Here is a 27,970-nt window from a genome sequence, read left to right on the forward strand (position 1 = left end):
GTAGGGTCATTCCCTCAGGTCCTAGGCGAGCCTAGGGTGTGTGTCTTCCATCACCCTGGAAGCTAAGGGCGCTTCTTAAGCAGAAGTGACAAATGCTGGAGGCTTATTTGTTAAGGAGGTATTTAGCTTTCAGGCTTCCATGAGGACAGAATTATGATAGGAGTATCCTGAAGGCTTAGAAAGCTAGAGATGGGGAGACTCTGCTAGATCATCTGGCTCCACGGGTCTGAAGGTTAACAATTGCCAGTGTTGAGGCAAGCATCCCCCGTGCGCACCTTTGCGGAGGAGCACTTCGGGCGCGATGTAGTTTGGAGTCCCCACTAGGGAATGTGCTAGGCACCTCTGGTGCTGCTTCCGTGCTCTCTGCTCCAGGGTCTTCAACCTGTCTCCACACTGACAGTTAGACGCATCGTCCCAGAGGTCACTGGGTTCCATACTGTCTTGTCTGACGTGGTTCCCTTTTCCCAGGAATTGGGGGTGGTGAAGGAAGAGAACAAAATATAAAGTGAATTTTCCCTGTCCTACAATGCAACAAATCCATAGCTTAAAACAAACAGGTAAGTAACTCAAATTAGCTCCTGACACATTAAGATGATGACAAAGCATCATCTGCTCCAAAGGGACAACCCGCTGTTCCTGGCCTTGAGACACAGTTGCGAGGTCAACACCAGCACCAGGCAGAAACAAGAGCTGAGGTCATCATAGGAACTGTACGCCATGCTGAGCTGGCAATGAGGCACCATGAGTAAGAAGGGCTGGGGGACCTGAGGGGACATCATTCTTAGCATTTGTGCCAGCATCAACAGGTTAGCATTAGTCCACCAAGGCACGCATTAAGATGAACATGGAAAAACAAGGATTTTAAAAACATGAACAAAAATTACTTCAATGCCAGAAAACGGGAAGGAACGAGATGATTTACGGTTAGTTTTGAGTTACAAAATAGAAGTCCGATCTATGATAGTAAAATAACTATTTCAAGAATTCAACCCATAAATGAGGTAATGACCAGCCGTTCTGACTTTTCCAAATAGCAGATCTATAGGAAATGGAGTTAAACAATACAACAGATAGATTCAAGGTAGCTATGACAAGACAGCTTAGGAGGTTGTGTGTCTTTTATTTTCTAGCCGATTGTCCTAAAAATATAGAAAAACTTAAATCCACTAGCTTAAAAAAAAAAAAGAATCTCCCACATATCATACTATTCCTTTCAAGGATGTCACACCAAATTATAAACCAATGGAGTGACAGATAATTTAAAACAATTAGGAGCTACCAGGATGGGGAATAGTTGCCTCTGGTGGTTCACGGCACCTAGATGCAGACGATGAATGTAGAGGCCCAGACGGTACCTTTCTGGTAGTATCTGGAATTGTGAGTCCACCTGAACCCAGTACAGAGGCCAAAATCTGTGAGTTTTATGTGACCATCCAGATCGATCAAAATGTTGTCAGGTTTGATGTCTCGGTGGATGAAGCCCATCTTGTGGACACTCTCAATGGCCAAAGTCAGCTCTGCGATGTAGAACCGGGCGAGGTGCTCAGGGAAGACCTCCATCCGGATCAGCAGGCTCATCATGTCTCCCCCAGGGATGTAGTCCATCACAAAGTACAGGCTGTCTTTGTCTTGGAAGGAGTAGTAGAGTTTGACAACCCACTCATTGTCTGCTTCGGCCAAGATGTCCCTTTCAGCTTTGACATGGGCCACCTGATTCCGGTTCAAGACATCCTTTTTCCTCAGAGTTTTCATAGCGTACAGAGCATGAGTGTCGACCTTACAAGCAAGGCACACTTCTCCAAAGGCACCAATCCCCAGGGTTTTGATTTTCACAAACATAGACTTGTCCATCTTGGCCCTCTTCAGCCTGTTATAATTAGACTCTTTCTGGTAGAGAATCTTCCTCATCTGTTCCTGCTCAGCTTCACAGAGTCCAGCCTGTGCAGAAACAAAGTTAGAAGAAAGACACATGTTAGAGGGATCCCATGCCAGCAAATTACTGGGATGGGGAATGCCCTGGAACTGAGAGAGCCCTCCTTATAGAAAGGCGTATATGGAACAATGGGTTTAATATACAAGATAACAAATCAGTTTTATTCTTTATATTCATATACAGACACAAATCTGGAATCCAAAGGTAAAACAAAATATATAATTCTTTCCTGTAGGTGACTTTAGGCTCTAAAAATGAAGGGAAATCTCTATTAATAAATATTTATGTGAAAGGAGAACACAATATTCCTGCAACTCCAAAAGCAATCTAATATAGCAATAGCTCAAGGAAAACAGAAAAGAAGTTAATGATCAATATATTAAAAAAAGCATTTCTATTCACCATTAATGAACTAGTTGAAAAAGAAATCATGAAAGCAATCTGATTTACAAAAGCTACACACACATACACATTCTCTCTCTCTCTCTCTTCTAGGATGTATGTTTACTCAAGGAAATAAAAGATCTCTACAAGGAAAACTACAAAACCCTGACGCAGATGAAAAAAAATAAACATCTTATGGTCATGATTCAGAAGAATTAATTTTTTAAGACAGAGTCTCACTTTGTTGCCCTTGGTAGACTGCTGTGGCATCACAGCTAATAGCAACCTCAAAATCCTGGGCTCAAGCAATTCTCTTGTCTCAGCCTCCTGAGTAGCTGGGACTATAGGGGCCTGCCACAATGCCTGGCTATTTTTAGAGATGGGGTCTCGCTCTTGCTCAGGCTGGTCTCAAACCCATGAGCTCAGGCAATCCACCTGCCTCACATCTTAAAGTGCTAGGATTACAGGGGTGAGCCACAGCACCTGGCCCCAGAAGAATTAACATTGTTAAAATGACCAAACTACCCAGAGCAATACATGGAGTAGATGCAATCTCCTAAGTACCAATGACATTTTTCACAGAAAAAAAAAAAAAAATCCTTAAATTTATATAGAATAAAAAAAAGTAGCTGAGCATGGTGGCTCACACCTATAATCCAAGCACTCTAGGAGGCCAAGGTGGATGTATTGCTTGAGCCAACAAGTTCAAGACCAGCCTGAGCAAAACTGAGACCCAGTCTCTACTAAAAATAGAAAAACCAAGGCAAGAGGATTGCTTGAGCCCAATAGCTGGAGGTTGCTGTGAGCTATGAAGCCATAGCACTCTACTCAGGGTGACGGCTTGAGACTCTGCCTCTCCTCCCAAAAACTGAGAGCCTATAGTCAAAGTAATCCTGAGTGAAAAGAACAAAGCTAGAGGCATCTTGCTATCTGACTTCAAACTATGTTACAGGGCTACAGTAACTGAAGAAGCATGGTAATAGTATAAAAATAGACCAATGGAACAAAGGAGAGAAGCTTGAAATACATCCACATATTTATAGCCACCTCATTTTCAACAAAGGCATCAAGAGCATACACTGAAGAAAGGACAAGGTCTTCAATAAATGGTGCTGGGAAAACTGGGTATCTACTTGCCAAAGAATGAAATTACTCTTTTCTTACCATGTACAAAATTAGCATAAAATGGATCGAAGACCTAAACTAAGAGCCAAAGGTATAAAAGTACTAGAAGAAAACATAAGGGGAATACTGAAGGACATTGCTTTTCTTTTCTTTTTATTTGTTTTTATTTTTTTGAGACAGTCTCACTTTGTCAACCTTCGTAGAGTGCCCTGGTGTCATAGCTCACAATGACCTCCAACTACTCTACTAAGGGTGACAAAGGGAGACTATCTCAGTAAGAAAAAAAAATTACATAAAATGTTATAAGTAATCCTTGCTGAATTCTGTTAGAGTAAGGACACGCCATAAAAATCAATTTGCTAATTTAACCTGTTAGCTACATTATAGTTAGCTATCATGTGGTTCTTCTGAAGGGCAGGGGGAAGGAGGTAAGCCAAAAGGGAGAAGAATAAAGAAGGTCACTACATTTGCAACTTCTCTTAAGTTGTTGATCCCAGAATCAGACTATCACCTGTAAGGTGTACAAAGTTGCAAGAGAAAACGGATTCTGCTGTGGTTCAAACTACTAATTGAAGGAAGAGCTGGGGGCAAATTGTAACAATGAAATGAGCAATTTACTTTGGCCATTTCTTGTTCAAGCTGCAACCTCCGGTTGACCTTCTGCTGGTAGGTTTTTATGACGTTTTCCACATGCTGCTCCATGAAGAACTTGAAGGCATAGGGCGAGTAGCTCTTGATGCGGGATTCTCTCTTCTCTTCGTCTCTGCTGTTTTTGCGCACAGGAACAGGAGAGGTCTGGATCTGCTTTTTATCCTTCCCACCTTTGTCCCCCTTAGCGCTCTTGTGGCTCTTGTCGCTCCTGTCGCCAGGCTCTGCCGCCCGGCACCCACGAAGGCTCTGCTCCACACCCACACACAGGCTGTCCAGGTCGTACTGCTCCGACTTACTGCGCAGCAGCAGGTGCTTTGGGTAGGGCGGCGGGGGGCACCTGCGGTCCGGACTACAGTAGTCCACATCCAGGGGGTAGGTGCCCGCACTGCCCAGGACCAGGGCGTGCTCATCCTTGGAGTCCAGGGCCTCTGCGGCTGGGGCAGGCACCCAGGCGGGGTGTGAGGGCCCCACAGCTGTCTGCGGCTCAGGCCTGAGCACACGCACGCTTTTCACGGGGTGCAGGATGTGCGTGTGTGTGGCCGTGACCGCTGTGACGGTGTTAGGGGTTGGCAGGGAGGGCTCAGCCTTGCTGGGTGGGCCGGTCTGCGGCTGGTGGCTATTAAAAGAGTTGGTTCTGCTGGGCACTGGACCATCGGGGAGGAAGGCTACATGCTGTCGCGGGGGAACCTCCAGGCCTGGCTTCTGCTGGGAGTCGCGGCGAGCCAGGGTAGCGGCCGGCCACTGCTGGGCGGGGGTGCTGCCCAGCTCATACAGGTCTGAGTTGAGGCTGTTCCGGGAGGGGGCAAGCAGGCTCTGTGGGGGGCTGTCCCCGGAGAACACTGGGCGGGAGCCCATCGCGTGCAGCTGGTGGGCGGCAGGGCCTGCCTGCTTGTGGTGCGGGTGTGGAACGTAGACAGTGGCCGGAAAGGCGAGGCCGGCACTTGCTGGGCCCTGGCCCTTGGTGGGCAGGCTGGCGTAAGCCCCCGGCTCGGATGGCGCTTGACTCTGGAAGGAGGGGCTGCGCTGCAGGCCATAGCCCAAGGGCTCTGCGGGCACCAGTAGGTGAGGCCGGCCGTAGTGCGCCTGCAGCGGGAAGTGCGCTGCCTCCGCGCCAGCGCCGTAGCCCTTGAGCTGGAGCTGGTGACCCTGCACACCGTGAGGCCCGGCTCCGGAGAAGAGGAAATCCATGTATTGCCGTGGTACCTCCTCCAGGGCTGTGGGGCCATCGGGGCTGAACCCAGGCCCCTCATAGGCCGCGCCGCTCAGCTGGTGGTAGGATGCAAAGGAATCGCTGTTTCTTTCAAAGCTGGGCCTCCGTGTCACAGGGGCTGGCACTAGGCCCTTTCCTGCAGAGGAAAGAACAAGAAGATAGCATCAAAGTTGAGATAATCTGTCTTCTGATACTATTGTGGGGCTGAGTGGCTGCGCAGGGTCTTTAGCAAGGGAGGGTCCTGACGGGCTGATCTCTGCCTAGGGCAGTGTCAGTGGGCTACCCTTTGCCCTGCCGGCAGGGACCAAGCACCATAAGGTGGCAAGATAGGGAGGATGGGAGGCCCAGGGGCACAGGCCAGGGTCAAGGGCAATAAAGAAGACAGTGCACCACGGCCTTCTGGGGTGCCTCCCCCACAACCCTGAGGACACAGCGCCTGGGTTCACTCTCCTGTCCAGCTAGGAACCATCTGGACAGCCAGCTTTGCTTTCTCCACATCTGGGCTGGCTGAGTTTACCACACATGATTCCCAAAGTCTGCTTCTCTCTAACACAAAGGTAGGAATTGTATCCATTTTTGTGCAGCAGCTAATCCACTTTTATTTCACTTATTTTCTGAATTAAAGATTTTCTGGGATTTATGTCTTTCTTAAAACAAAACAACATAAGTCCCATCTAGTTGGGAGGCTGAGGCAAGAGAATCGCTTAAGCCCAAGAGTTTGAGGTTGCTGTGAGCTGTGAAGACATGGCACTCTACTGAGGATGACAAAGTGAGACTGTCTCAAAAAACAAACAAACAAACAAAAAAAAAAACACAAAAAAACTCCCCACAACATATACATATATACACAACAATAAAAACCACATAAAATCCCTCAACAAATACCCAGATTGATTACAGCTGCTCCTTCCTTAATCCTGACTTTTCCATTTTGAAAACCTAAAATAGATGCCTGGTAGGGCAAAGGTTCCTTTCATGCCCTTCATGCCAACCGCTTGGCTCTGCTTGACTTGGCAGAGGATGCTGCAGAGTCAAAGGGCTGTGTCTTGCCCATGAGGAGACTCCCTTCCTCTGGAATCAGAGACTACACCCTGACAGCCATCACAGCCAGCAGAAGTCAAAGCCAAATAGCTGCTTTGTTTTGGCTGGGCTAAGAAGTGCACTAGTGAATATATCACACCAAAGGCAAATGCAGAAAGAAATCCATATAGAACATGGTCCTGTGTTTTCCTTTGGAGCCATGTTGTAAGACAGACTCCAAAACTCTAAGAATCATGATATGGATGGCCAAGAAGTTCCTTTTCTCAAGAAGAAACTAGAAATGTATGTCCTCTTTAACAATGTAGATGCAACTTACTAAGCCTGTAAGATTTTCTTATTCACCACATGAAATGGGTTTTATCCAAGGCAGACCACAAAATGAGGAAAAGGCCTTTTGCTAATCATTATGAATCATTTATTTCACCCCAGAGACTTCAGATGCCAAAAAAAGTGGCCCATCTGCTCCATTCTCGGAAAGGAATATTCCCTGACAGCCAACAATGGAGGGCCCTGGCAGGCCTGGCACTGGGACACTGCTCTCAGAAGCTATGACGTAAGAAAAGTTATGCTTTAAAATTGATGAAATAAACTTCCCCTTTCAATGATCTCTCCATAAGCCCAACGGAAAACAAAAAGATCATTTTTACTCTGATTTTGCTGACTTTGCATCCTTAATAAAACAAAACAAGCACACAAAACTTCCTAGATAAGAATTACCACAAATGCCCATGTGTGTCCCATGGTCCCCAGCCTAGGGTACCCTTACAGAACCTAGCTCCCCTCGCCTGAGTGAGGTGCTGTGCCATAAGACCATCTATGGAGAAGACCACGCTGGACCTCTATGCCTGCACACGGTTTTGTGTTCTTCACCCACCATGCTGTTGGTCCAGGCTTACCTGGGGAGGTCTGCTTAATGACGCGCACGATCTGCTCATTCCTCGGGTCCAGGTAGCCCATCTTGCTGATGTACTCCAGGGCGGCCTCAATACTCCTGCTGCCAGTTTGCTTGAGTGCTCTGCCAGCCATCTCCTGGGAAGGAAGCACAGGAGAGGTAAGTACGTGTCGTTATAAGACAAAGCCAACATGACTTCTGTTCCCACCGTGCCCTACTGTGCTGTGACACCTTGCTAGGTCCTGTAGTGAGTTACCGGTGATTTTCAGAGTGGGCACCAGGTGGCTATGTGTCTTGCACAGCAAAGACTAGCCTACATCAGAAATGTATGAGAATTCTCACAGCAGACTTGAAAGAAACTTAAGTTCTGCTTCTCCTTAGAAAACTTTTGTGGTTGGACTGGTCGCAGCTAAAACCAGAAATGCATGTGAGAAGGAGAACCTTGGGAATCAGGGAACCTGGCTCTTACCCCAGCTCACTCCCAGGTGAACTCTGGGACCAGGCAAGCTGCCCCTAAGGGGAGTATGTGGCTGCCCAAGAGGCATTTATTACATGCCTACTATATCAAATGCCCTGTGCCAAGGCTGGCGGTGGTGGCTCACACCTGTAACCCCAGCACTCTGGGAGGCCAAGGTGGTGGACTGCCTGAGCTCACAGGTTCGAGACCAGCTTGAGTGAGCCAGACCTAGCCTTCATCTCTAAAAATAGTTGGGCATGTGGCGGGTACCTGCATTCCCAGCTACTTGGGAGGCTGAGGCAAGAAAATTGCTTGAACCCAAGAGTTTGAGGTTGCTGTGAGCTGTGACACCACAGCACTCTACCGAGGGCAACAAAGTGAGACTGTCTCAAAAAATAAAAATAATAAATAAATAAAATAAAATGCCTTGTGCCAGTAGGGGACTGGTCCTTAAGGACCAAAGAAAGGCAAGTACAACAGGACCCCCCTGGAGCAGTGCTGGCCACCACAGGAGAAGACACCTGAAGTGGACAAGTGTTGGAGGAGACAGCTTCCTTCTGCCTGAGGAAAGAGGTGGCAGCACAGGTGGCTCATCAAGGACAGACTTTAGGCAGGTGGAGAGATAAGATGGAACAGTGACTGGTTTCTTTTTTTTTTTGTAGAGACAGAGTTTCACTTTATTGCCCTCGGTAAAGTGCCGTGGCGTCACACAGCTCACAGCAACCTCCAACTCCTGGGCTTAGGCGATTCTCCTGCCTCAGCCTCCCAAGTAGCTGGGACTACAGGCGCCCACCACAACACCCGGCTATTTTTTTGTTGCAGTTTGGCCGGGGCTGGGCTTGAACCCGCCACCCTCGGCATATGGGGCCAGCGTCCTGCTCACTGAGCCACAGGCGCCGCCCCAGTGACTGGTTTCTTGTACCCTCAATGAATCCCCAACAATTAAAAAAAAAAAAAAAAAAAGATGGAACAACGAGAGGAGAAGCTAGGGCGAGAATGGCAGCTGGATGGTAGTAGCCATCCGCCCACCTAACACAGTGCCTAGAGCGAATTAAGCGCTTAATAGTCACATGATCATCAGAGGACCACTTTTCCCATCTTGGCCATATGCCACAGCACAGTAGGGCACAGAGTGACAGGACATGAAGGGCAGCCTGTGCTTGGCTGTAAACTGTGCCTCTGTTCTCAGTGACACAGGTGTGGGATGGGGCAAGGTGGCCAAGAGTGGAAGGGGCCATGGAGGAGCTATTGGAGGGCAGGCAGCATCCAAGTGAAGGGACATGAAGGGACAGATACGGAAGTGGTAAAAAGAATAGGGCTGTTTTTTAAAGTGGCACTTGGACAGGAAAGACAAGTGTTCATGCTGTGGAGAGAAGGCAGCAGTGCAGGGGAGGGGCTTCCTGCCTCACCTGGGACAAAGACTTCAACCTCCTACTTCAGACCTATGGTATGCAATAAGGTCACGTCTGCAAGGACTCTCCAGCTCAGAGGAAGACATAAGCCCGTTAAAAAACGTACCGATTAGAGCAGACCTTACCCATAAACCTTTCATTGGCACTAACATTAGATTGCTTGGTCGGAAACATGACCACCAGCTCGGGGTCCTTCAGGGCGACTCACCATCCTGTGCCCATCATTCTAGTACCTGCTGTCAAGGCAGCAACAACTCCTGGGTAGGCCATGTCACATGTGGATGCACTCAAACTCTCCCTGTTTATAGAACACCAATTACATCGAGATTTCTAAGTTTATTGTGCTTCAAATCTAGGAACTTAAACCCAGAAAAGGCAACACAAGGAGTTATGTTGAACATGACTGAAGACTCATGTTCACGGGGATGTTTCAAGTCATTAAAATCAAACTACACTTAAGAGCTTACTTGTTCACAAATAACCCAGATCTGTCAAGGTGTGCCCCTGTTATCTGTCCTTTGTCCCTTATTTAGCAAATCTGTAGTTCTTATACACGATCGCTAAGAGGCTGCTGTACACACACACACTGCTGTGTTTCAAAGCTGGGAATCGGAATCTGTCAGAATACACAGCCTTCATGTGTGTGTGAAGAATCACGGGGCAACGCCTGGAGACCAGCAAGAGGAGGCACCAGAGGACTCAGAAGGAACGTGGCAGAGAGACATGCCAGCTGAGGAGCAGGACACTTACTTTCCTATCTCAAAGAATGGAGACCATGGTCTGAGAGTCCTGACCTAGCACTGTAAGTGGCCGCTGCACAAGATGGCAGGACAGTACAGTGGCACGGAGCCTGGACGGGGAGGCCAGATGCCTGCATTCACACTTCTCTTTTGCTCCTTAGCAGCTTTGTAACCCTCAGCAAATTATTTACCCACTTTGAGCATTGCTTCTTCACATGTGAGAAGAGGCTAACAGGGTTGCTCTAGGGATTACAGGAGATAACAGCACATTTCTGCATCATTTAAGGATTCACTGTTACAATTCACAAAAGTATCTTAAGTGTCTCTGAGGAAAAAATGCCAACACCGTTGTAGATTTTATCCAGGCTTTATTTATTTATTTAATACCTCTAATGTTGTACTGTGTATTCATCTTACCATAATCGTAGAAAGAAATATAATGAGTTCTTTCCACCAAGCCTCCAGACACCTTTGATCTCTTCCAGTTTACCTCAGGCTGCTATATAAATATTACTGCCTATGCATGCCAACATGTGGGAAAGGCTAGCAGCCCTGCCTAAAACAGGGACACATGCAGCCAGAAACTGAAAAGGACAACAGGCAGATACGTGTTCTAATGCCTAACGTGCATAAAGTGCCTGGTGGGCATCTTAAATGAGTGAGAGCGTAACTGAAGTAGACTCTGCCCTGGGACAGATAAAAGGAGGGAAGAGCTATAAGCAGGGAGTGAGATGAAAGATACTGCCAGTGCCACTGGGGAGGCTGCCTCTGGCGTTGGAAGATGGGGATAAAGCACACTCCAGCTTCACAAGACACACAAAGGCACAGGCCAAAGGAAATTTAAAACAACAATTAAAAACAGGGGCCCAGCACAGTGGCTCAACGCCTATAATCCTAGCCCTTGTGAGTTCAAGGCGGGTGAATTGCATGAGCTCACAGGTTCAAGACCAGCCTGAGCAAGAAAGAGCGAGACCTCATCTCTAAAAAATAGCCAGGCGTGTGGCAGGCACCTATAGTCCCAGCTTCTCGGGAGGCTGAGGCTAGACAATAGCTTAAGCCCAAGAGTCTGAGGTTGCTGTGAGCTGTGATGCCATGGCACTCTACCAAGGGCAACAAAGTGAGACTCTGTCTCAAAAAACAACAACAAAACAATTAAGAATAACAGTAATAACAACTTCCAAGTATTATCTATTACCCAGTTTGCATACCTGGGCTATTCTTTAGGACAGCATCTTTTACAGATGCCCAAATGTGTGTCATGGACTGCTTACCACTTACTAATTATCAATAGATTAATAATTGTGGGTTGGTCCCAGCTGCTCAGGAGGCTGAGGCAAGAGAATTGCGTAAGCCCAAGAGTTAGAGGTTGCTGTGAGCCGTGTGATGCCATGGCACTCTACCTGAGGGCAGTACAGTGAGACTCTGTCTCTACAAAAAATAAATAAATAAATAAATAAAATAATTGTGGGTTGACAAGACTTTGATGGCTTTATGTTATCTAGCCACATGCATCAAGAAAATCCTATATGTAAATTATTCTTCTAAAACACTCCAGAAGGCTCAGGATAATTTAATGTCTCATATGAAAGTGATGCTGTTCACTGAACCTGGTACCATATCCAAAGTCAGCCTTCTCTTCTAGGACTCATCAGTGTAAAATTTTTGAAGCCATTATATGAGGTGCTAGATTTGGCACAAGACACCTTTAGCCTTCAAGCCTGCTTCATTAGTGACCACTGATGACTCAACATGTGCAAACCCAATTCTTGACTTCACTTCATCTAGTCTCCTAGTCTTCCCAACCTTGGAAGCATCTTGACTTTGAGATCTCTTTCATACCTCATATCTAATCCAGAGGTCCTATTTTGTTAGCTTTCCCTACAGAAGAGTGGTAGAGGACTCTGAATACTTTGAAAATAGAACTGACACTATTCCTCACATTCCACATCTGATCCAGCAATACTTAACATGGCATGAACTCCATGCCTCACAATTTGGGAAGCCACAGTAGTTACCAAATAAGAGTGATGGGCTCTAGAGGGACTTTACCTAACAATTGCAATCAGTGTAACCTGGCCTATTGTACCCTCAATGACTCCCCAACAATAAAAAAAAAAAAAGAGTGATGGGCTCTTGGGCAGCACCTGTGGCTCAGTGGGTAGGGCGCCAGCCCCATATACTGAGGGTGGCGGGTTCAAATCTGGTCCCGGCCAAACTGCAACAAAATAATAGCTGGATGTATGGTGGGCGCCTACAGTCCAACCTACTCGGAAGGCTGAGGGAAGAGAATCGCCTAAGCCCAGGAGTTGGAGGTTGCTGTGGGCTGTGTGACAGCACAGCACTCTACTGAGGACGATAAAGTAAAACTCTATCTCTACAAAAAAAAAAAAAAAAAGAGTGATGGGCTCTCATCTGGACCCCCTACCTACTACCCTGTGGGCTGTTCTTGCAGATCTGAAAAATTCATTACACTTACTGCAGAATAGGAGCTGGTATTACAAAGGGTAAGTCTAGGGCCTGGCAGCCTTCTCTTTTGAGGAGTGGCCTCATGCACTGCAGTCAGTTATTCTCACCTTGGGTGGTGGCGTTGGCTCAGATAGAGGAATTATTCCTATTCCTTTACAACAGAGTTCCTCAAGAGGTTTTGTGTCTGACACAGACGGGCGGATTGAGAAGGAGGGATAAGACAAACTTTAGATCTTGGCCAGGCATAGTGGCTCACACCCATAATCCTAGCACTCTGGGCAGCTGAGGTGGGTGGATTCCTTGAGCTCAGGAGTTTTGAGACCAGCCTGAACAAAAGCCAGACCCCATTGCCACTAAAAATAGAAAAAGTACCCAGGCATTGTGGCGGGTTCCTGTAGTCACATCTACTTGGGAGACTGAGGCAAAAGGATCACTTGAGCCCAAGAGACTGGGGTTGCCACACCACTCTACCTAGGGCAAGAGAGTGAAACTTTGTCTTGAACAAAACAAACCTCACTGGTTTCCTGCTGCTGCCAACAGCTCTTATAAAACTCTACCTAAGCTATGTGAATTTACTCTTAAGGTGATTTTGAACATCTGCTTTGTGCTGCTATAAAGGAATACCCTAGGCTGGGTGATTTATAAAGAGAAGAAGATTATGTGGCTCATGATTCTGCAGACTGTAACAAGAAGCACGGTGCCAGAATCAGCTTCTGCTGAGAGCCTCGGGGAATTTCCAAGCAAGGTGGAAAGCAAGCTGTCACATGGTGAGAGCAGGAACGAGGAGGGAGGAGATGATATCAGCCTCTTTTAAACCAGCTCTCACGTGAACTAGTAATTTATGCAATACAGCAAGAACTCACTCATTTCCTTAGGGAAGGCACCATGCCATTCATGGGAGATCTGTCTTCATGTGCCAACACCTCTCACCAGGCCCCATCTCCAGTAATGAGGATCAAATCTCGACGAGAGCTTTGGAGGGGCCAATCCTACAAACCGTATCAGTACCTTAGTTACCTTTCCCAAGGAATTCGTCCTTCTACATTTTATTAACAAATCGGTGCTCACATAAAACTGGATCTAGCCACAATAAAGCTTACCCGGAAAACATGAAGCAGAAGCAGAGGCAGAAGCAGATTCTGGGGCCGTGCTTCTTGTTAGTCTGCGGTTTGCCTCTATACTGTTCAATATGGAAAGGACTGCAAAAATACACTTTCACGAACTGACTAAGTGTGTGAGTAGTGAGGCATGGGGCCTAGTTATTCTCACTGCCCTGCTAAGATCTTAGGCTGATCCCTCTCCCTCATTTGGGGGCATCCCAGCTCCAGAGCTCCCTGTATGGCCCAGGCCTCTGCTGCAGCTGCATCACTATTTAACCTACTTTATGGCCAGCCTGTCTCCTCTGATACCTCCATGGGAAGCTGGCTCCGCCCAGCCCTCTATCCTCCAGGCCTTCGCGAGGCCTAACCTCCCTGGCCACTGCCCTACTGCCCACTTGACAGGAAGCTGCCAGCCAGCCACCAGGCAGGCCCGGCTGTGGGCTCCTGCCACTACCCCTCTGCTCTCCTGCCACCTCCTCCCTTCCAAGAACACAGGCCTGGGGATAGCACTGGAACCTGAAGACACTTCTGTAATCTGTATTGCTCAGCTTGTTGTGAAGGCAGGAGCTGGGCTTTCTATGCAGTGAAACTACTTTATGCCAAGGCCATGTAACTGAGAACAATTCAAATTCAGTGACAAATATTATGTATGAGGAAGAAATTTCCTATGGTGATCCCTCCCCCAACTCCTTTCTAGTAAGGAAGCATCTTTCATACCTTAGCAAAACCATATCCCAAAGATTTTTTTAAAAATTTTTATTATTCAAGAGGGACTTTACCTAACAATTGCAATCAGTGTAACTGGCTTATTGTACCCTCAATGAATCCCCAACAATAAAAAAGAAAAAAAAATTTTTTATTATTTTTAATTAAATCATAGCTGAGGGGTGGCGCCTGTGGCTCAGTGGATAGGGCACTGACCCCATATACCGAGAGTGGCAGGTTGAAACCTGGCTCCGGCCAAATTACAACAAAGAAATAGCCGGGTGTTGTGGCGGGCGCCTGTAGTCCCAGCTACTCAGGAGGCTGAGGCAAGAGAATCACCTAAGCCCAGGAGTTGGAGGTTGCTGTGAGCTGTGTGATGCCACAGCACTCTACCAAGGGTTATAAAGTGAGACCCTGTCTCTACAGAAAAAAAAGAAAAAAAAAATCATAGTTGTGTACATTAATGCAATTATGGGGTATAATGTGCTGGTTTTATACATAATTTGAAATGCTTTCATGAAACTGGTTAACATAAGCCTTCACCGCATTTTCTTAGTTATTGTGTTAAAATTCCAACTGAGAGGCTGTTGAAAAGGAGAAATGAACAGTTGGGCTTGGTTGGGTCCCTGTGGGTCTCTCTGTCTGACTGTCCCTCAGAGCCCACAAAACTACCCACTTAAGTTAAAAGTGGATGGGGAGAAGTTGGCTGGGGGCTACACCCCGAGGATCCCGAATGAAGCATTGTCCTCTTGGGGCCAGTTTCCCCAGAGGCAAGAAAACAGCCAGGCCACTCAAATTAGGCAGCCTTGTTCAGAGGAAGAAACTTCTCTGACTGGAAGGGCTATATTTTCTAGGTTCCCCATGTAACTCCTAGTGGCACCACAGCTGTGCAGAAAGGTGCCTGGGAAGCCTGAAGCCCTGGCTCTTTTCAAGGCCATGTGTTGTCCTTTACAGGCTGGGGCACTGAATTGTGTGTTAAAAGTGAAACTCTCATACCATAATATGTTAAAAAATAAATGCCGAAATTTCTTTATAAAATACTGAACAATACTGAAATTCCTTTAATTCCTTTATTCCAAGGATCTGAATATAAACAAAAATCTAAATTAAAAAAATATTTAAATTTCAGATTAATGTGGGGTACCAATGGTTAGACAGTTTGCATTTGGAAGGTTAAAGTCCGAGCTGTAGGTCTGTCTCACACCCAGGGAGTGTGTCCATTGGGTGGGAATTTACCCAACAGTCCTCTCGCCCCGGCTTGAATTTCATGAAGCTTCTTTCTCATGTGACCATATAGGTGTTAATCTACTAGTTCCAATTTAGTACTGGTGAAATTAAAAAATTAAATGAAAAATTTTGACCATAAAAGTTTGAGCTGGGCTAGGCCTGTGGCTCAGTGGGTAGGGCGCCAGCCCCATATACTGAGGGTGGTGGGTTTGAACCTAGCCCCCACCAGCTAAAACAGCAGTGGCAACTGCAACAAAAATAGCCAGGCATTGTTTCGGGGACCTGTAGTCCCAGCTACTTGGGAGGCTGAGGCAAGAGAATCACTTAAGCCCAAGAGTTGGAGGTTGCTGTAAGGTGTGACACCACAGCACTCTGAGGGCAACAGAGTGAGACTCTGTCTCAAAAAGAAAAAAAGCTTGAACCAAAAATGTGGGAGCACATTACCCATGGCAAAACATGGTAATAATTCTAAAGATAAATGGGCTGATGAAACTATTCAGTCATATTTTTGGTGGCACAATAAATTATAAAACCTGTTTTGGGCATGAATATTTGTGAAGTATCAAAAATTATTAAATACTTGTACTCTGATTTAATAATTTTTGAAATCTATTCTCAGGCTAATTTAAAAGAATTCAATTTATAAAGTCAATTTCCACAATGATGTCTGTCAGATTTAAATATAACATACCAGCCCCTCAAATAGGAGAGAGTGGAGTAGGAGTAAAACAGAGCCTAAATATTGAGTAATAGAACCATAAGTTAATTATAATTAACATATTCCTGAGAATACATTTGACATACCCATAAAAGATATTGTTCTTTCTATAATGATAGTTCCTTTGCTTGACCAATACTTGCTGAGCATCACCATGCTGTTCCAGATCCTGAGTATGCACCATGCAATTTTCAATGGTGCACACATGAAAAAAACGCTGATCGCATAAATGTCTCTTAGTAATTATGTACAAATCGGTTATGTCTAACAAACGAGGGCTTTATTAGAACATGAGAAAAAAGTGTGAGCTAATCTTATGTTGAAATAGCAATGATTTCTTTTTGTTAAAGAGGGTGTTGACAGTAAGAATACTAGCACATATGTTAAATTCCGTTATAACAAAACTGCTTATACTACCTAGCTATATAATTGTGCACAGATCACAGAAATTCTCCAGATTACAGTTGTTGTCTGATTAGAGGGCAAGATAAGATTTCACAAGCTAATCCCATATTTCCTTTAACTCTAAAATTCGAGGTTATTGAGGGACATTTGCTAAAACTTAACTTTTGTCAGCAAAAGTGGCAATAGGTGAACAGAAGTATGGCACATTCCATGGAAACTTAATATATCAAAAATCCTGACTGGTTTTCTCTCTTTCTCTCTCATACAAAAACACAATTTCAGAGGTCCTAGGTACCATATTTCAATTAATGTGGCCCTAACTGTGCTAGGGTCCAAAAATGAGCACTAATAATTCCTCCCATCCCTGCACGCATAGGCTGTATGGGAATACAATAGAAGCGGAGTCCATCCCCACCTCAGTCCTGGCCTGCCTGCTTGTGTTTACACTGGCCAATTTAAAAAGCAAAAGTGATACTGTGCCAGGTTTGAGCCTAGCTCTCAAGGAGCCTGGCTGCTTAGATTTTCATTCTTGGGATCCCTGTGGCTGGAAGAGTTCTGGCCAGCCCTGCTGCAGTTCCCACCCACAGCGAAGCCATTTTGGGTGTTCAGCCCCAGCTCAGCTCCCAGGGCAATGAGCTCTGTGGGTCTCCAGCAGAACTGCCCTGCTGAGGAGCCCAGCCAACCCACAGGCTATAGAAATGATAAATTGTTTTTAAGTCACTAAAAATTCTGGGATGTTTATTACACAACAATAAATAACCAGTAACTAACTCTACTTTCTCTGCTGTGTATAATCTGGCAAAAATGTCTTTACCTGTTTGTCTTAAATTTTATTTTTCTTTATTTTTTTGAGACAGAGTCTCAAGATATCACCCCGGTAGAGTGCCATGGCATCAGAGCTCACAGCAATCTCCAACTGGGGCTCAAGCAATCCTCTTGTCTCAGTTTTTCTATTTTTTGTAGAGATGGGGGGTCTCGCTTTTGTTCAGGCTGGTCTCGAACTCCTGAGCTTAAGCAATCCACCTCCCAGAGTGCTAGGATTATAGGCGTGAGTCACTACATCCAGCCTGTCTTAAATTTTAGATGACTGGGTTTCCTAAGCTTTTGTCCAAATAAACTTGATTGCTGTTAGATTGTAAGATCAGAAAGTTTTTTGTAGTGAGGCGCAGTAGCTCACACCTGTAACCCTAGCACTCTGGGAGGCCAGGCCTGTGGTTTGCCTGAGCTCACGAGTTTGAGACCAACCTGAGCCAGAGAGAGACTTCATCTCTAAAAGTAGCGGGGTGCTGTGGTGGGCACCTGTAGTCTCAGCTATTTGGGAGGCTGAGGCAAGAGAATCACTTAAGTCCAAGAGTTTGAGGTTGCTGTGAGCTCTGATGTTATAGCAGTCTACTGAGAGGGACAAAGTAAAACTGTCTCAGAAAAAAAAAAGTTTTCTGAAAAGTTAAATTTACACATATGTAAGGTGATGATGATCAATACAGAGATAACAAAAATGCTAAGAAATACTTCACCAAAAAATGAGATTATTAACCCATTATTGATTGCTGGTGTGATCAATGAACTTTGAGAACTTAAACATGTTTTTATTCCAGTGTATTTCATTAGATCATTCTAGCTTTCCCATTATGAGCCCAGTCATAAGACACCTTCTTTACATTTACTTATCATAAGCACTGCTTTTGCAGCCTTGCATCCTTACAGTACTAAAATAAATCCTTGTTTGGGTTAATATTTGACTACAGAATTACTTTCATTATTGTTATCTTTAAATGCTTTTATTTTTAAAAGTATGCTAAACTCTTAGTTATTGCTATTATTAGGTCCTTTCTCTCAGAAAATCACACTCCAATTCTTTTCAAAACAATGAAAACCCGTAGAAAATAACATACAAACACACTAGGAGAACCAGCCTTTAGCAGGGCACATCCTGTTCCATTCCAGTGTTTTGTAACACAGCATTACTGGGTACCAACCAGCACATACATGTCGTGTATAGGCATGAACTTGCATGTACGTAGCCCAATGTTCAGGGATTAGGGAACCAGCAATAGTGGGCTTCTTGGTCCTGCCTCCAGCCTGGCAAGCACACATCTGCTTTGACAGGAAGCTCTTTGCTCCGACAGCACTGGGGGTGGGGGTATAGGTGTATCTAGCAGCTGGCCTGATCCAAGGGATCTGAGAGCCAGCCAAGCCCAACTACAGCTTGCACAAGAGCTTTCTGAGGCAGGATTTTCTCTGTCTCACTCCAAAACACTCCCCTACCAAGATAGTCATAGTCCTGTTTTTAAGGAGGATAACAGGTATTCTAAAATATAGCTTAGAAAATTTACCCAGAAAATAAGCAAATACACAAAATCCACAGGGGCAGTTATCATGTGCCTCACCTTCTCCACGTCTCTAAAGTAGTGTTTTCCAACCTTTTTTTTTTTTTTTGAGACAAGAGTCTCAAGCTGTCGCCCTGGGTAGAGTGCCATGGTGTTATAGCTCACAGCAACCTCAAACTCTTGGGCGTAAGAGATTCTCTTGCCTCAGTCTCCCAAGTAGCTGGGACTATAGGTGCCCGCCACAATGACCAACTGTTTTTTGGTTGTAGTTATCATTGTTGTTTGGCAGGCCCAGGCCGGATTCGAACCTGCCAACTCCAGTGTATGTGGCTGGCACCCTAGCCATTGAGCTACAGGTGCCAAGCCTTTTCCAACCTTTTTTATCTTACAGCACACTTGAACCTATAGTTAAACTTCCATAGCACACTTAAATTATGCTGATTAAAAAAAAAAAGTAAAAGGCTCGGTGCCCCTAGCACAGTGGTTACAGCACCAGCCATATACACCAAAGGTGGCAGGTTCGATCCCAGCCTTGGCCAGCTAAACAACTGCAACAAAAAATAGCTGGGCAATGGTCCCATAGAAGATAGAATTCTAGGAACACACTGGGAGCCATCAGTCAGGAGTAGGTAGAGCCCTGTTTTCTTAACACAAAGGCAACCTAATGTTAAGTCAAAGACAGGCTCAGCGCTAAAGGAATAAATTAAAAGAGGCTGAGAGAGCAACATGGGGTAGGGCAAGACTCAGAGGCACTTAACAAAACTGGTGGACAGGAAAAGACTACATATAGAGAAAAGGGCAACAGAAAACCGTTTAACCTTGACGGGTGTGGCCTAGGTCAGACACATGCAGAGACTCAGAGCCAGCCTTCTGGTACCACAGCCAGGCAGGGCCCACACACCCTGCACACACCCAGGCAGAGGCAGGGGGTTTCTCCCTGGTCCAGGGTAGGTTCAGGCCAAGGGTCAAGAAGAAGGGCTTACCAAGTTCATCTGCAAACTTCATTTTGAAATTCCAGTGCTGACCTTGACAGGTATAGAAATAAGATACCAAAGATAAGGTAAGAAAAGGCTACCTGGTCACTTGTCTGCTGGAACTCAAGAAGTGCTACTCAGTGGTAAGGAGTATTGAGGTTTTATTTTGCACTCTTGCTGAAAAGTCTATCTTCAGAGAAACAAGGTATTCAAATAGGAAAGGATTCAGTTTCTGCCTCAGCCCGTGATGCCTGTGGGAGGCAAATCACAGCAAGAAAGGTGATGGGCCAGTGGTCTGTGAGACAGGCCAGGGAATCTATTGCTGGTGAGCAAAGAAGCAAACCACGCCCAAGACACTCATGTAGTTCATACCCTGTACTTGTCCTTGAAAAGGCAGGATTGTCTTGCCTTACAAATTAAATGTTGTGACGAGACTGAAGTTTATAAAGGACTCTCTTGTGTCACAACTGAGCATTAAGATAGCCAAAAAATAAAACCACAGAGTTATCAGAGCTGAAGCACAAACAGCTCTAGAACAGATTTCCCCTATTTGGGTTACAAGCCAATCTTGGCTCCTGAAACTAAGTCAGCTGAATACGTGAGAAGACTGACTTGCTCTTCACCTCCAGGCAAGTGCTGCCTGTAAAAAATCCTGCCATCTCAGGTGGCGCTTGTGGGTCAAAAGAGTAGGGTGCTGGGCCCATATGCCGGAGGTGATGGGTTCAAACCCAGCTCCGGCCAAAAACTGCAAAAAAAAAAACAAAAAATCCTGCCATCTCTGTGTGAAAGATCCACTTATTTGAAAATAGCACATAGATTTATCTCATCCAAACACAACTTTGTCACAGACATGGAGGCTTTTTAAAGGCGGAGCTGTTCTTGTGTCCCTGGTGCTTGGAGCCCTCTGGGATTCACACTGTGAGGATGGTGGGCTTCTGAGTGTCCAAGGAAGGGGATGTTGGGTATTGATTACACAGAGCTCACTTTCCTGTAGTTATTTATTTATTTTTTTGTAGAGACAGAGTCTCACTTTATGGCCCTCGGTAGAGTGCCGTGGCCTCACACAGCTCACAGCAACCTCCAACTCCTGGGCTTCAGCGATTCTCTTGCCTCAGCCTCACGAGTAGCTGGGACTACAGGCGCCGGCCACAACGCCCAGCTACTTTTTTGGTTGCAGTTTGGCCAGGGCCGGGCTTGAACCCACCACCCTCGGTATATGGGGCTGGCGCCTTACCGACTGAGCCACAGGCGCCGCCCTCCTGTAGTTATTTTTAAAAAATTCCAGAAACTTAGAGGTTTATCCAAGACAGAAGACAGCAATCTGCTACACTGACAAAGTGCCCTTGGAAGAATCAGTTTATAATGTAATTTGGTAAGATAATGTAAATATTTTAATTATGAAGTATAGCAGCAAAAACAAATTCTCTGGGTATATAACATTTTTAGGTATTTTATTGAAAAAGTTACAGCTGTGACTTTGAAATAAATACATATTGTGGGAATTTTAATTTTTAGTTCATATTTTCAAAGGATCAGAATCTCTGTAAGAGTTTCCATTTTCCAACAAGGATTTAAAATCTAATCACTTTGTTTAAAACTGGGTAGGGACTCTACCAATTAGAATTTCTTCTTTTATTCTATGTTGCTGACAGTGAAATGTCAGAACAGGCATTGCTAAACAGTATTAATTGTACAGTCTTTCTTTCTTTTTTTTTTTCCTTTGAGACAGTCTCACTTTATCACCCTGGGTAGTGTGCTGAGGCATCATCACAGCTCACAGCAACCTCCGTCTCTTGGGCTTAAGCAATCCTCTTGTCTCAGCCTTTCAAGTAGCTGGGACTACAGCCAACTACCACAATACCGTGCTATTATATATATTTTCTTACATATAATCTGTGTGCACATTTTAGTTTTTAAATTAAAAAAAAAATTTTAGGACCTTTTTCTTTTAGGACCTTTCTTAGGACTTTTATTTTTATTTTATTGCGCACTTTAGGTGAAATCCCATCTCATGCCTCCCTCTTTCTGCCATACACCCTCCCCACTCCCACTTCCCTCTACCCCTGAACTAGACTATAATAGTGTTTTGCTGTTCTTAGGAACATATACTTGTTCATATATTGATTTCATATTAGCATGGCGTACACTGGATATTCATCTTTCCATTCTTGCGATACTTTACTAAGGAGAATGTATTTCTTTTTTTTTTTTTTTATTGCTGCGGATTCATTGAGGGTACAATAAGCCAGTTACACTGATTGCATTTGTTAGGTAAAGTCCCTCTTGCAATCATGTCTTGCCCCCATAAAGTGTGACACACACTAAGGCCCCACCCTCCTCCCTCCTTCCCTCTTTCTGCTTCCCCCCCATAACCTTAATTGTCATTAATTGTCCTCATATCAAGATTGAGTACATAGGATTCATGCATCTCCATTTTTGTGATGCTTTACTAAGAATAATGTCTTCTACTTCCATCCAGGTTAATACGAAGGATGTAAAGTCTCCATTTTTTTTAATGGCTGAATAGTATTCCATGGTATACATATACCACAGCTTGTTAATCCATTCCTGGGTTGGTGGGCATTTAGGCTGTTTCCACATTTTGGCAAGGGTAAATTGAGCTGCAATAAACAGTCTAGTACAAGTGTCCTTAGGATAAAAGGGTTTCTTTCCTTCTGGGTAGATGCCCAGTAATGGGACTGCAGGATCAAATGGGAGGTCTAGCTTGAGTGCTTTGAGGTTTCTCCATACTTCCTTCCAGAAAGGTTGTACTAGTTTGCAGTCCCACCAGCAGTGTAAAAGTGTTCTCTTCTCTCCACATCCACGCCAGCATCTGCAGTTTTGAGATTTTGTGATGTGGGCCATTCTCACTGGGGTTAGATGATATCTCAGGGTTGTTTTGATTTGCATTTCTCTAATATATAGAGATGATGAACATTTTTTCATGTGTTTGTTAGCCATTCGTCTGTCGTCTTTAGAGAAAGTTCTATTCATGTCTCTTGCCCATTGATATAAGGGATTGTTGGCTTTTTTCATGTGGATTAATTTGAGTTCTCTATAGGTCCTGGTTATCAAGCTTTTGTCTGATTGAAAATATGCAAATATCCTTTCCCATTGTGTAGGTTGTCTCTTTGCTTTGGTTATTGTGTCCTTAGCTGTACAGAAGCTTTTCAGTTTAATGAAGTCCCATTTGTTTATTTTTGTTGTTGTTGCAATTGCCATGGCAGTCTTCTTCATGAAGTCTTCCCCCAGGCCTATATCTTCCAGTGTTTTTCCTATGCTTTCTTTGAGGATTTTTATTGTTTCATGCCTTAAATTTAAGTCCTTTATCCATCTTGAATCTATTTTTGTGAGTGGGGAAAGGTGTGGGTCCAGTTTCAGTCTTTTACATGTAGACATCCAGTTCTCCCAACACCATTTATTGAATAGGGAGTCTTTCCCCCATGGTAAGTTCTTGTTTGGTTTATCAAAGATTAGGTGGTTGTAAGATGTTAGTTTCATTTCTTGGTGTTCAATTCGATTCCAAGTGTCTATGTCTCTGTTTTTATGCCAGTACCATGCTGTCTTGACCACTATGGCTTTGTAGTACAGACTAAAATCTGGTATGCTGATGCCCCCAGCTTTATTTTTGTTAGTAAGAACTGCCTTAGCTATACGGGGTTTTTTCCGGTTCCATACAAAACGCAGAATCATTTTTTCCAAATCTTGAAAGAACGATGTAGGTACTTTGATAGGAATGGCATTGAATAGGTAGATTGCTTTGGGAAGTATAGACATTTTAACAATGTTGATTCTTCCCATCCATGAGCATGGTATGTTCTTCCATTTGTTAATATCCTCTGCTATTTCCTTTCTGAGGAGTTCATAGTTTTCTTTATAGAGGTCCTTCACCTCCTTCGTTAGGTATATTCCTAGGTATTTCATTTTCTTTGAGACTATGGTGAAGGGAGTTGTGTCCTTAATTAGCTTCTCATCTTGACTGTTATTGGTGTATACAAAGGCTACTGACTTGTGGACATTGATTTTATATCCTGAAACATTACTGTATTTTTTGATGACTTCCAGGAGTCTTGTGGTTGAGTCTTTGGGGTTCTCTAAGTATAAGATCATGTCGTCAGCAAAGAGGGAGAGTTTGACCTCCTCTGCTCCCATTTGGATTCCCTTTATTTCCTTGTCTTGCCTAATTGTATTGGCTAGAACTTCCAGCACTATGTTGAATAGTAAAGATGAAAGAGGACAACCTTGTCTGGTTCCAGTTCTAAGAGGAAAAGCTTTCAGTTTTACTCCATTCAGTAAAATATTGGCTGTGGGCTTGTCATAGATAGCTTCAATCAGTTTTAGAAATGTGCCACCATGCCTATACTCTTCAGTGTTCTAATTAGAAAAGGATGCTGGATTTTATCAAATGCTTTTTCTACATCTATTGAGAGGATCATATGATCTTTATTTTTGCCTCTGTTAATATGGTGGATAACGTTTATGGACTTGCGTATGTTAAACCAGCCTTGCATCCCTGGGGTGAAGCCTACTTGATCATGATGAATGACTTTTTTGATGATAAGCTGTAATCTATTGGCTAGGATTTTGTTGAGAATTATTCCATCTATATTCATGAGTGAGATTGGTCTGAAATTCTCCTTTTTGTTTGGGTCTTTTCCTGGTTTTGGTATCAGGGTGATGTTTGCTTCATAGAATGTGTTGGGGAAGATTCCTTCTTCCTCAGTTTTTTGGAATAATTTCTGCAGTACAGGAATAAGCTCTTCCTTGAAGGTTTGATAGAATTCTGGAGTGAAGCCATCTGGACCAGGGCATTTTTTAGTTGGAAGCTTTTCTATTGTTTCTTTGATCTCAGTGCTTGAAATTGGTCTGTTCAGGAGGTCTATTTCTTCCTGGCTAAGTCTAGGGAGAGGGTGTGATTCCAAATATTGATCCATTTCCTTCACATTGTCAAATTTCTGGGCATAGAGTTTCTGGTAGTACTCAGAGATGATCTGCTGTATCTCTGTGGGATCAGTTGTTATTTCCCCTTTATCGTTTCTGATTGAGGTTATTAGAGATTTTACTTTTCTATTTCTAGTTAGTCTGGCCAATGGTTTATCTATTTTATTTATTTTTTCAAAAAACCAACTCCTTGTTTCATTAATTTTCTGAATGATTCTTTTGTTTTCAATTTCATTGATCTCTGATTTGATTTTGGATATTTCTTTTCTTCTACTGAGTTTAGGCTTAGATTGTTCTTCTTTTTCCAATTCCGTAAGATCTCTTGTGAGATTGTTGATGTGCTCTCTTTCTGTTTTTCGAATGTAGGCATCTAAAGCGATGAATTTTCCTCTCAAAACTGCTTTTGCAGTATCCCACAGGTTTTGGTAGCTTGTGTCTTCATTGTTGTTATGCTCAAGGAAGTTAATGATTTCCTGTTTTATTTCTTCCTTCACCCATCTGTTATTCAACAGAAGATTGTTTAATTTTCATGCCTTTGGGTGGGGTTGAGCATTTTTGTTAGAGTTGAGTTCCACCTTTAGTGCCTTATGGTCTGAAAAGATACAAGGTAAAATTTCAATTCTTTTGATTCTGTTGGTATTTGTGTCCCAGGATATGATCAATTTTGGAGAATGTTCCATGGGGTGATGAGAAGAATGTATATTCTTTATCTTTGGGGTGGAGTGTTCTATATGCGTCTATCAAGCACAGTTGTTCTAGGGTCTCATTTAAATCTCTTACATCTTTGTTTAATTTCTGTTTAGAGGATCTGTCCAGCTCTGTAAGAGGTGTGTTAAAGTCCCCTGTTATGATGGTATTATCAGATATCATATTGCTCAGACCGAGTAAGGTCTGCTTCAAGAATCTGGGAGCATTTAAATTGGGTGCATAAATATTTAGAATTGAAATGTCTTCTTGTTGTAGTTTTCCCTTGACCAATATAAAGTGACCATCTTTGTCTTTTTTGACTTTAGTTGCTTTAAATCCACATGTATCTGAAAATAAGATTGCAACTCCTCTTTTCTTCTGAATTCCATTTGCCTGAAAAATTGTCTTCCAACCCTTGACTCGGAGCTTTAATTTGTCTTTTGAAGCCAGGTGTGTTTCTTGCAGACAGCAAATGGATGGCTTGTGTTTTTTAATCCAGTCAGCCAATCTATGTCTCTTCAGTGGGGAATTCAAGCCATTAACATTTATTGAGATAACTGATAAGTGTGGTAGTATTCTATTCGTCTTATTTGGTGAGAGTCCATTGCTTAGTTTTATCTTTTGCATCAGTGTGGAGGTTAGGTTCTGTCCTTTGATTTCTGAGTTCTTACTTTGCTGCTGATCCATTGTGGTGGTCAGTGTGCAGAACAGATTGCAGTATTTCCTGTAGAGCTGGTCTTGTTGTGGCGAATTTCCTCAATGTTTGTATATCCGTAAATGATTTGATTTCTCCGTCAATTTTGAAGCTTAGCTTAGCAGGGTACAGAATTCTGGGCTGAAAATTGTTCTATTTAAGTAGATTAAAGGTAGATGACCATTGTCTTCTTGCATGGAAAGTTTCATTAGAGAAGTCTGCGGTAACTCTGATGGATTTGCCCCTGTAGGTTAACTGGCGCTTACTCCTGGCAGCTTGCAGAATCTTATCTTTTGTCTTGACTTTGGACAGGTTCATCACAATGTGTCTTGGAGAAGCTCGGTTAGAGTTGAGGCGACCCGGGGTCCGATATCCCTCTGAAAGCAGTGTGTCAGAATCTTTGGTGATGTTTGGGAAATTTTCTTTTATAATATTCTCTAGTATGGCTTCCATTCCTCTGGGGCATTCTTCTTCCCCTTCTGGAATTCCTATAACTCGTATGTTGGAACGCTTCATAAAGTCCCATAATTCTGACAGTGAACGTTCTGCTTTCTCTCTCTTCTTTTCTGCCTCTTTTACTGTCTGAGTTATCTCAAGAACTTTGTCTTCTACCTCTGAAATTCTTTCTTCTGCATGGTCTAACCTGTTGCTGATACTTTCCATTGCATCTTTAAGTTCCCGAATTGACTGTTTCAGTTCCTTCAGGTCTGCTATATCCTTTTTATATTCTTCATATCGTTCATCTCTGATTTGATTCTGTTTTTGGATGTCCTTTTGGTTATTTTCCACTTTATTAGCAATTTCCTTCATTGTTTCCATCATTTCTTTCATTGTTTTCAACATGTGTATTCTAAATTCCCTTTCTGTCATTCCTAACATTTCTATACTGGTGGAATCATCTGCAGTAGCTACCTCATGGTCCCTTGGCGGGGTTGTTCTGGACTGGTTCTTCATGTTGCCTGGAGTTTTCTGCTGATTCTTCCTCATGAGTGATTTCTTTTATCAGTTTCCTTGCCCTAATTTTCCTTTCACTTCCTCTTGCTCTTTAAGTTCTTGTGCCTGTGGAAGTTGTGGGCGGGTTTAGACGGATTGAACACACGCAACCACTTGCCGGTTTTCGACTGTTTTAGTCCTCCTCTTGGGGTCCAGAAGTCTCTCGCTGACTCCCTGTATCCTCATAGGAGTGATGTTAGGCAGTTCCCACCAGCCAGAGATGCCTGGAGTCCTATCTCCCCAGACTCACGGTGCCCAGATCAGGAGAATGTATTTCAACTCCATCCAGGTTAATGTAAAAGATGTAAAGACTCCATCTTTTTAATGGCTGAATAATATTCCATGGTATACATATACCACAGTTTGTTGATCCACTCATGGGTTCATGGGTACTTACTTTGCTTCCACAACTTGGCAATTATGAATTGAGCTGCAATAAACATTCTAGTGCAAATGTCTTTGTGGTAAAATGATTTTTGTTCTTCCCTAGTAATGGGATTGTAGGGTCAAATGGAAGGTCTACACTTAGGTCTTTGAGGATTCTCCATACTTCTCTCCAAAAGAGTTGTATTAGTTTGCAATCCCATCAACAGTGTAGATGTGTTCCCTTCTCTCCACATCCACACCAGCATCTGGTGTTTTGTGACTTTGTGATGTTGGCTAATCTTGCTGGGGTTAGGTGCCATCTTAGAGTGGTTTTGATTTGCATTTCTCTGATGATTAAAGATGATTAACACTTTTTCATGTGCTTGTTGGCCATTCATCTGTCATCCTCAGAGAAGTTTCTCTTCAAATCTCTTGCCCACTTATAGGGAGGGTTGTTTGCACTTTTCTTATTGTTTAATTTGAGTTCTTTGTAGATTCTAGTATCAGGCCTTTGTTAGATTC

The 27,970-nt window shown here is 43.9% G+C and overlaps 1 protein-coding gene across 1 annotated transcript in view; it reads right to left on the reverse strand.

Moving 5' to 3' along the window:
- The window catches only part of LATS2 (large tumor suppressor kinase 2), a 111,769-nt gene that overhangs the window by 10,591 nt on the left and 73,208 nt on the right, over positions 1 to 27,970 (reverse strand). Inside the window, exons 3-6 of the mRNA XM_053563616.1 lie at positions 7,241 to 7,373; positions 4,061 to 5,439; positions 1,356 to 1,938; positions 276 to 458 (exon numbers count right to left, since the gene is read on the reverse strand). Coding sequence (XP_053419591.1) covers positions 276 to 458; positions 1,356 to 1,938; positions 4,061 to 5,439; positions 7,241 to 7,373 — 2,278 coding nt within the window. The remainder of the gene's footprint in view (positions 1 to 275; positions 459 to 1,355; positions 1,939 to 4,060; positions 5,440 to 7,240; positions 7,374 to 27,970) is intronic.

Source organism: Nycticebus coucang, chromosome 15 (assembly GCF_027406575.1).
Source record: "Nycticebus coucang isolate mNycCou1 chromosome 15, mNycCou1.pri, whole genome shotgun sequence".
NCBI lineage: Eukaryota > Metazoa > Chordata > Mammalia > Primates > Lorisidae > Nycticebus > Nycticebus coucang.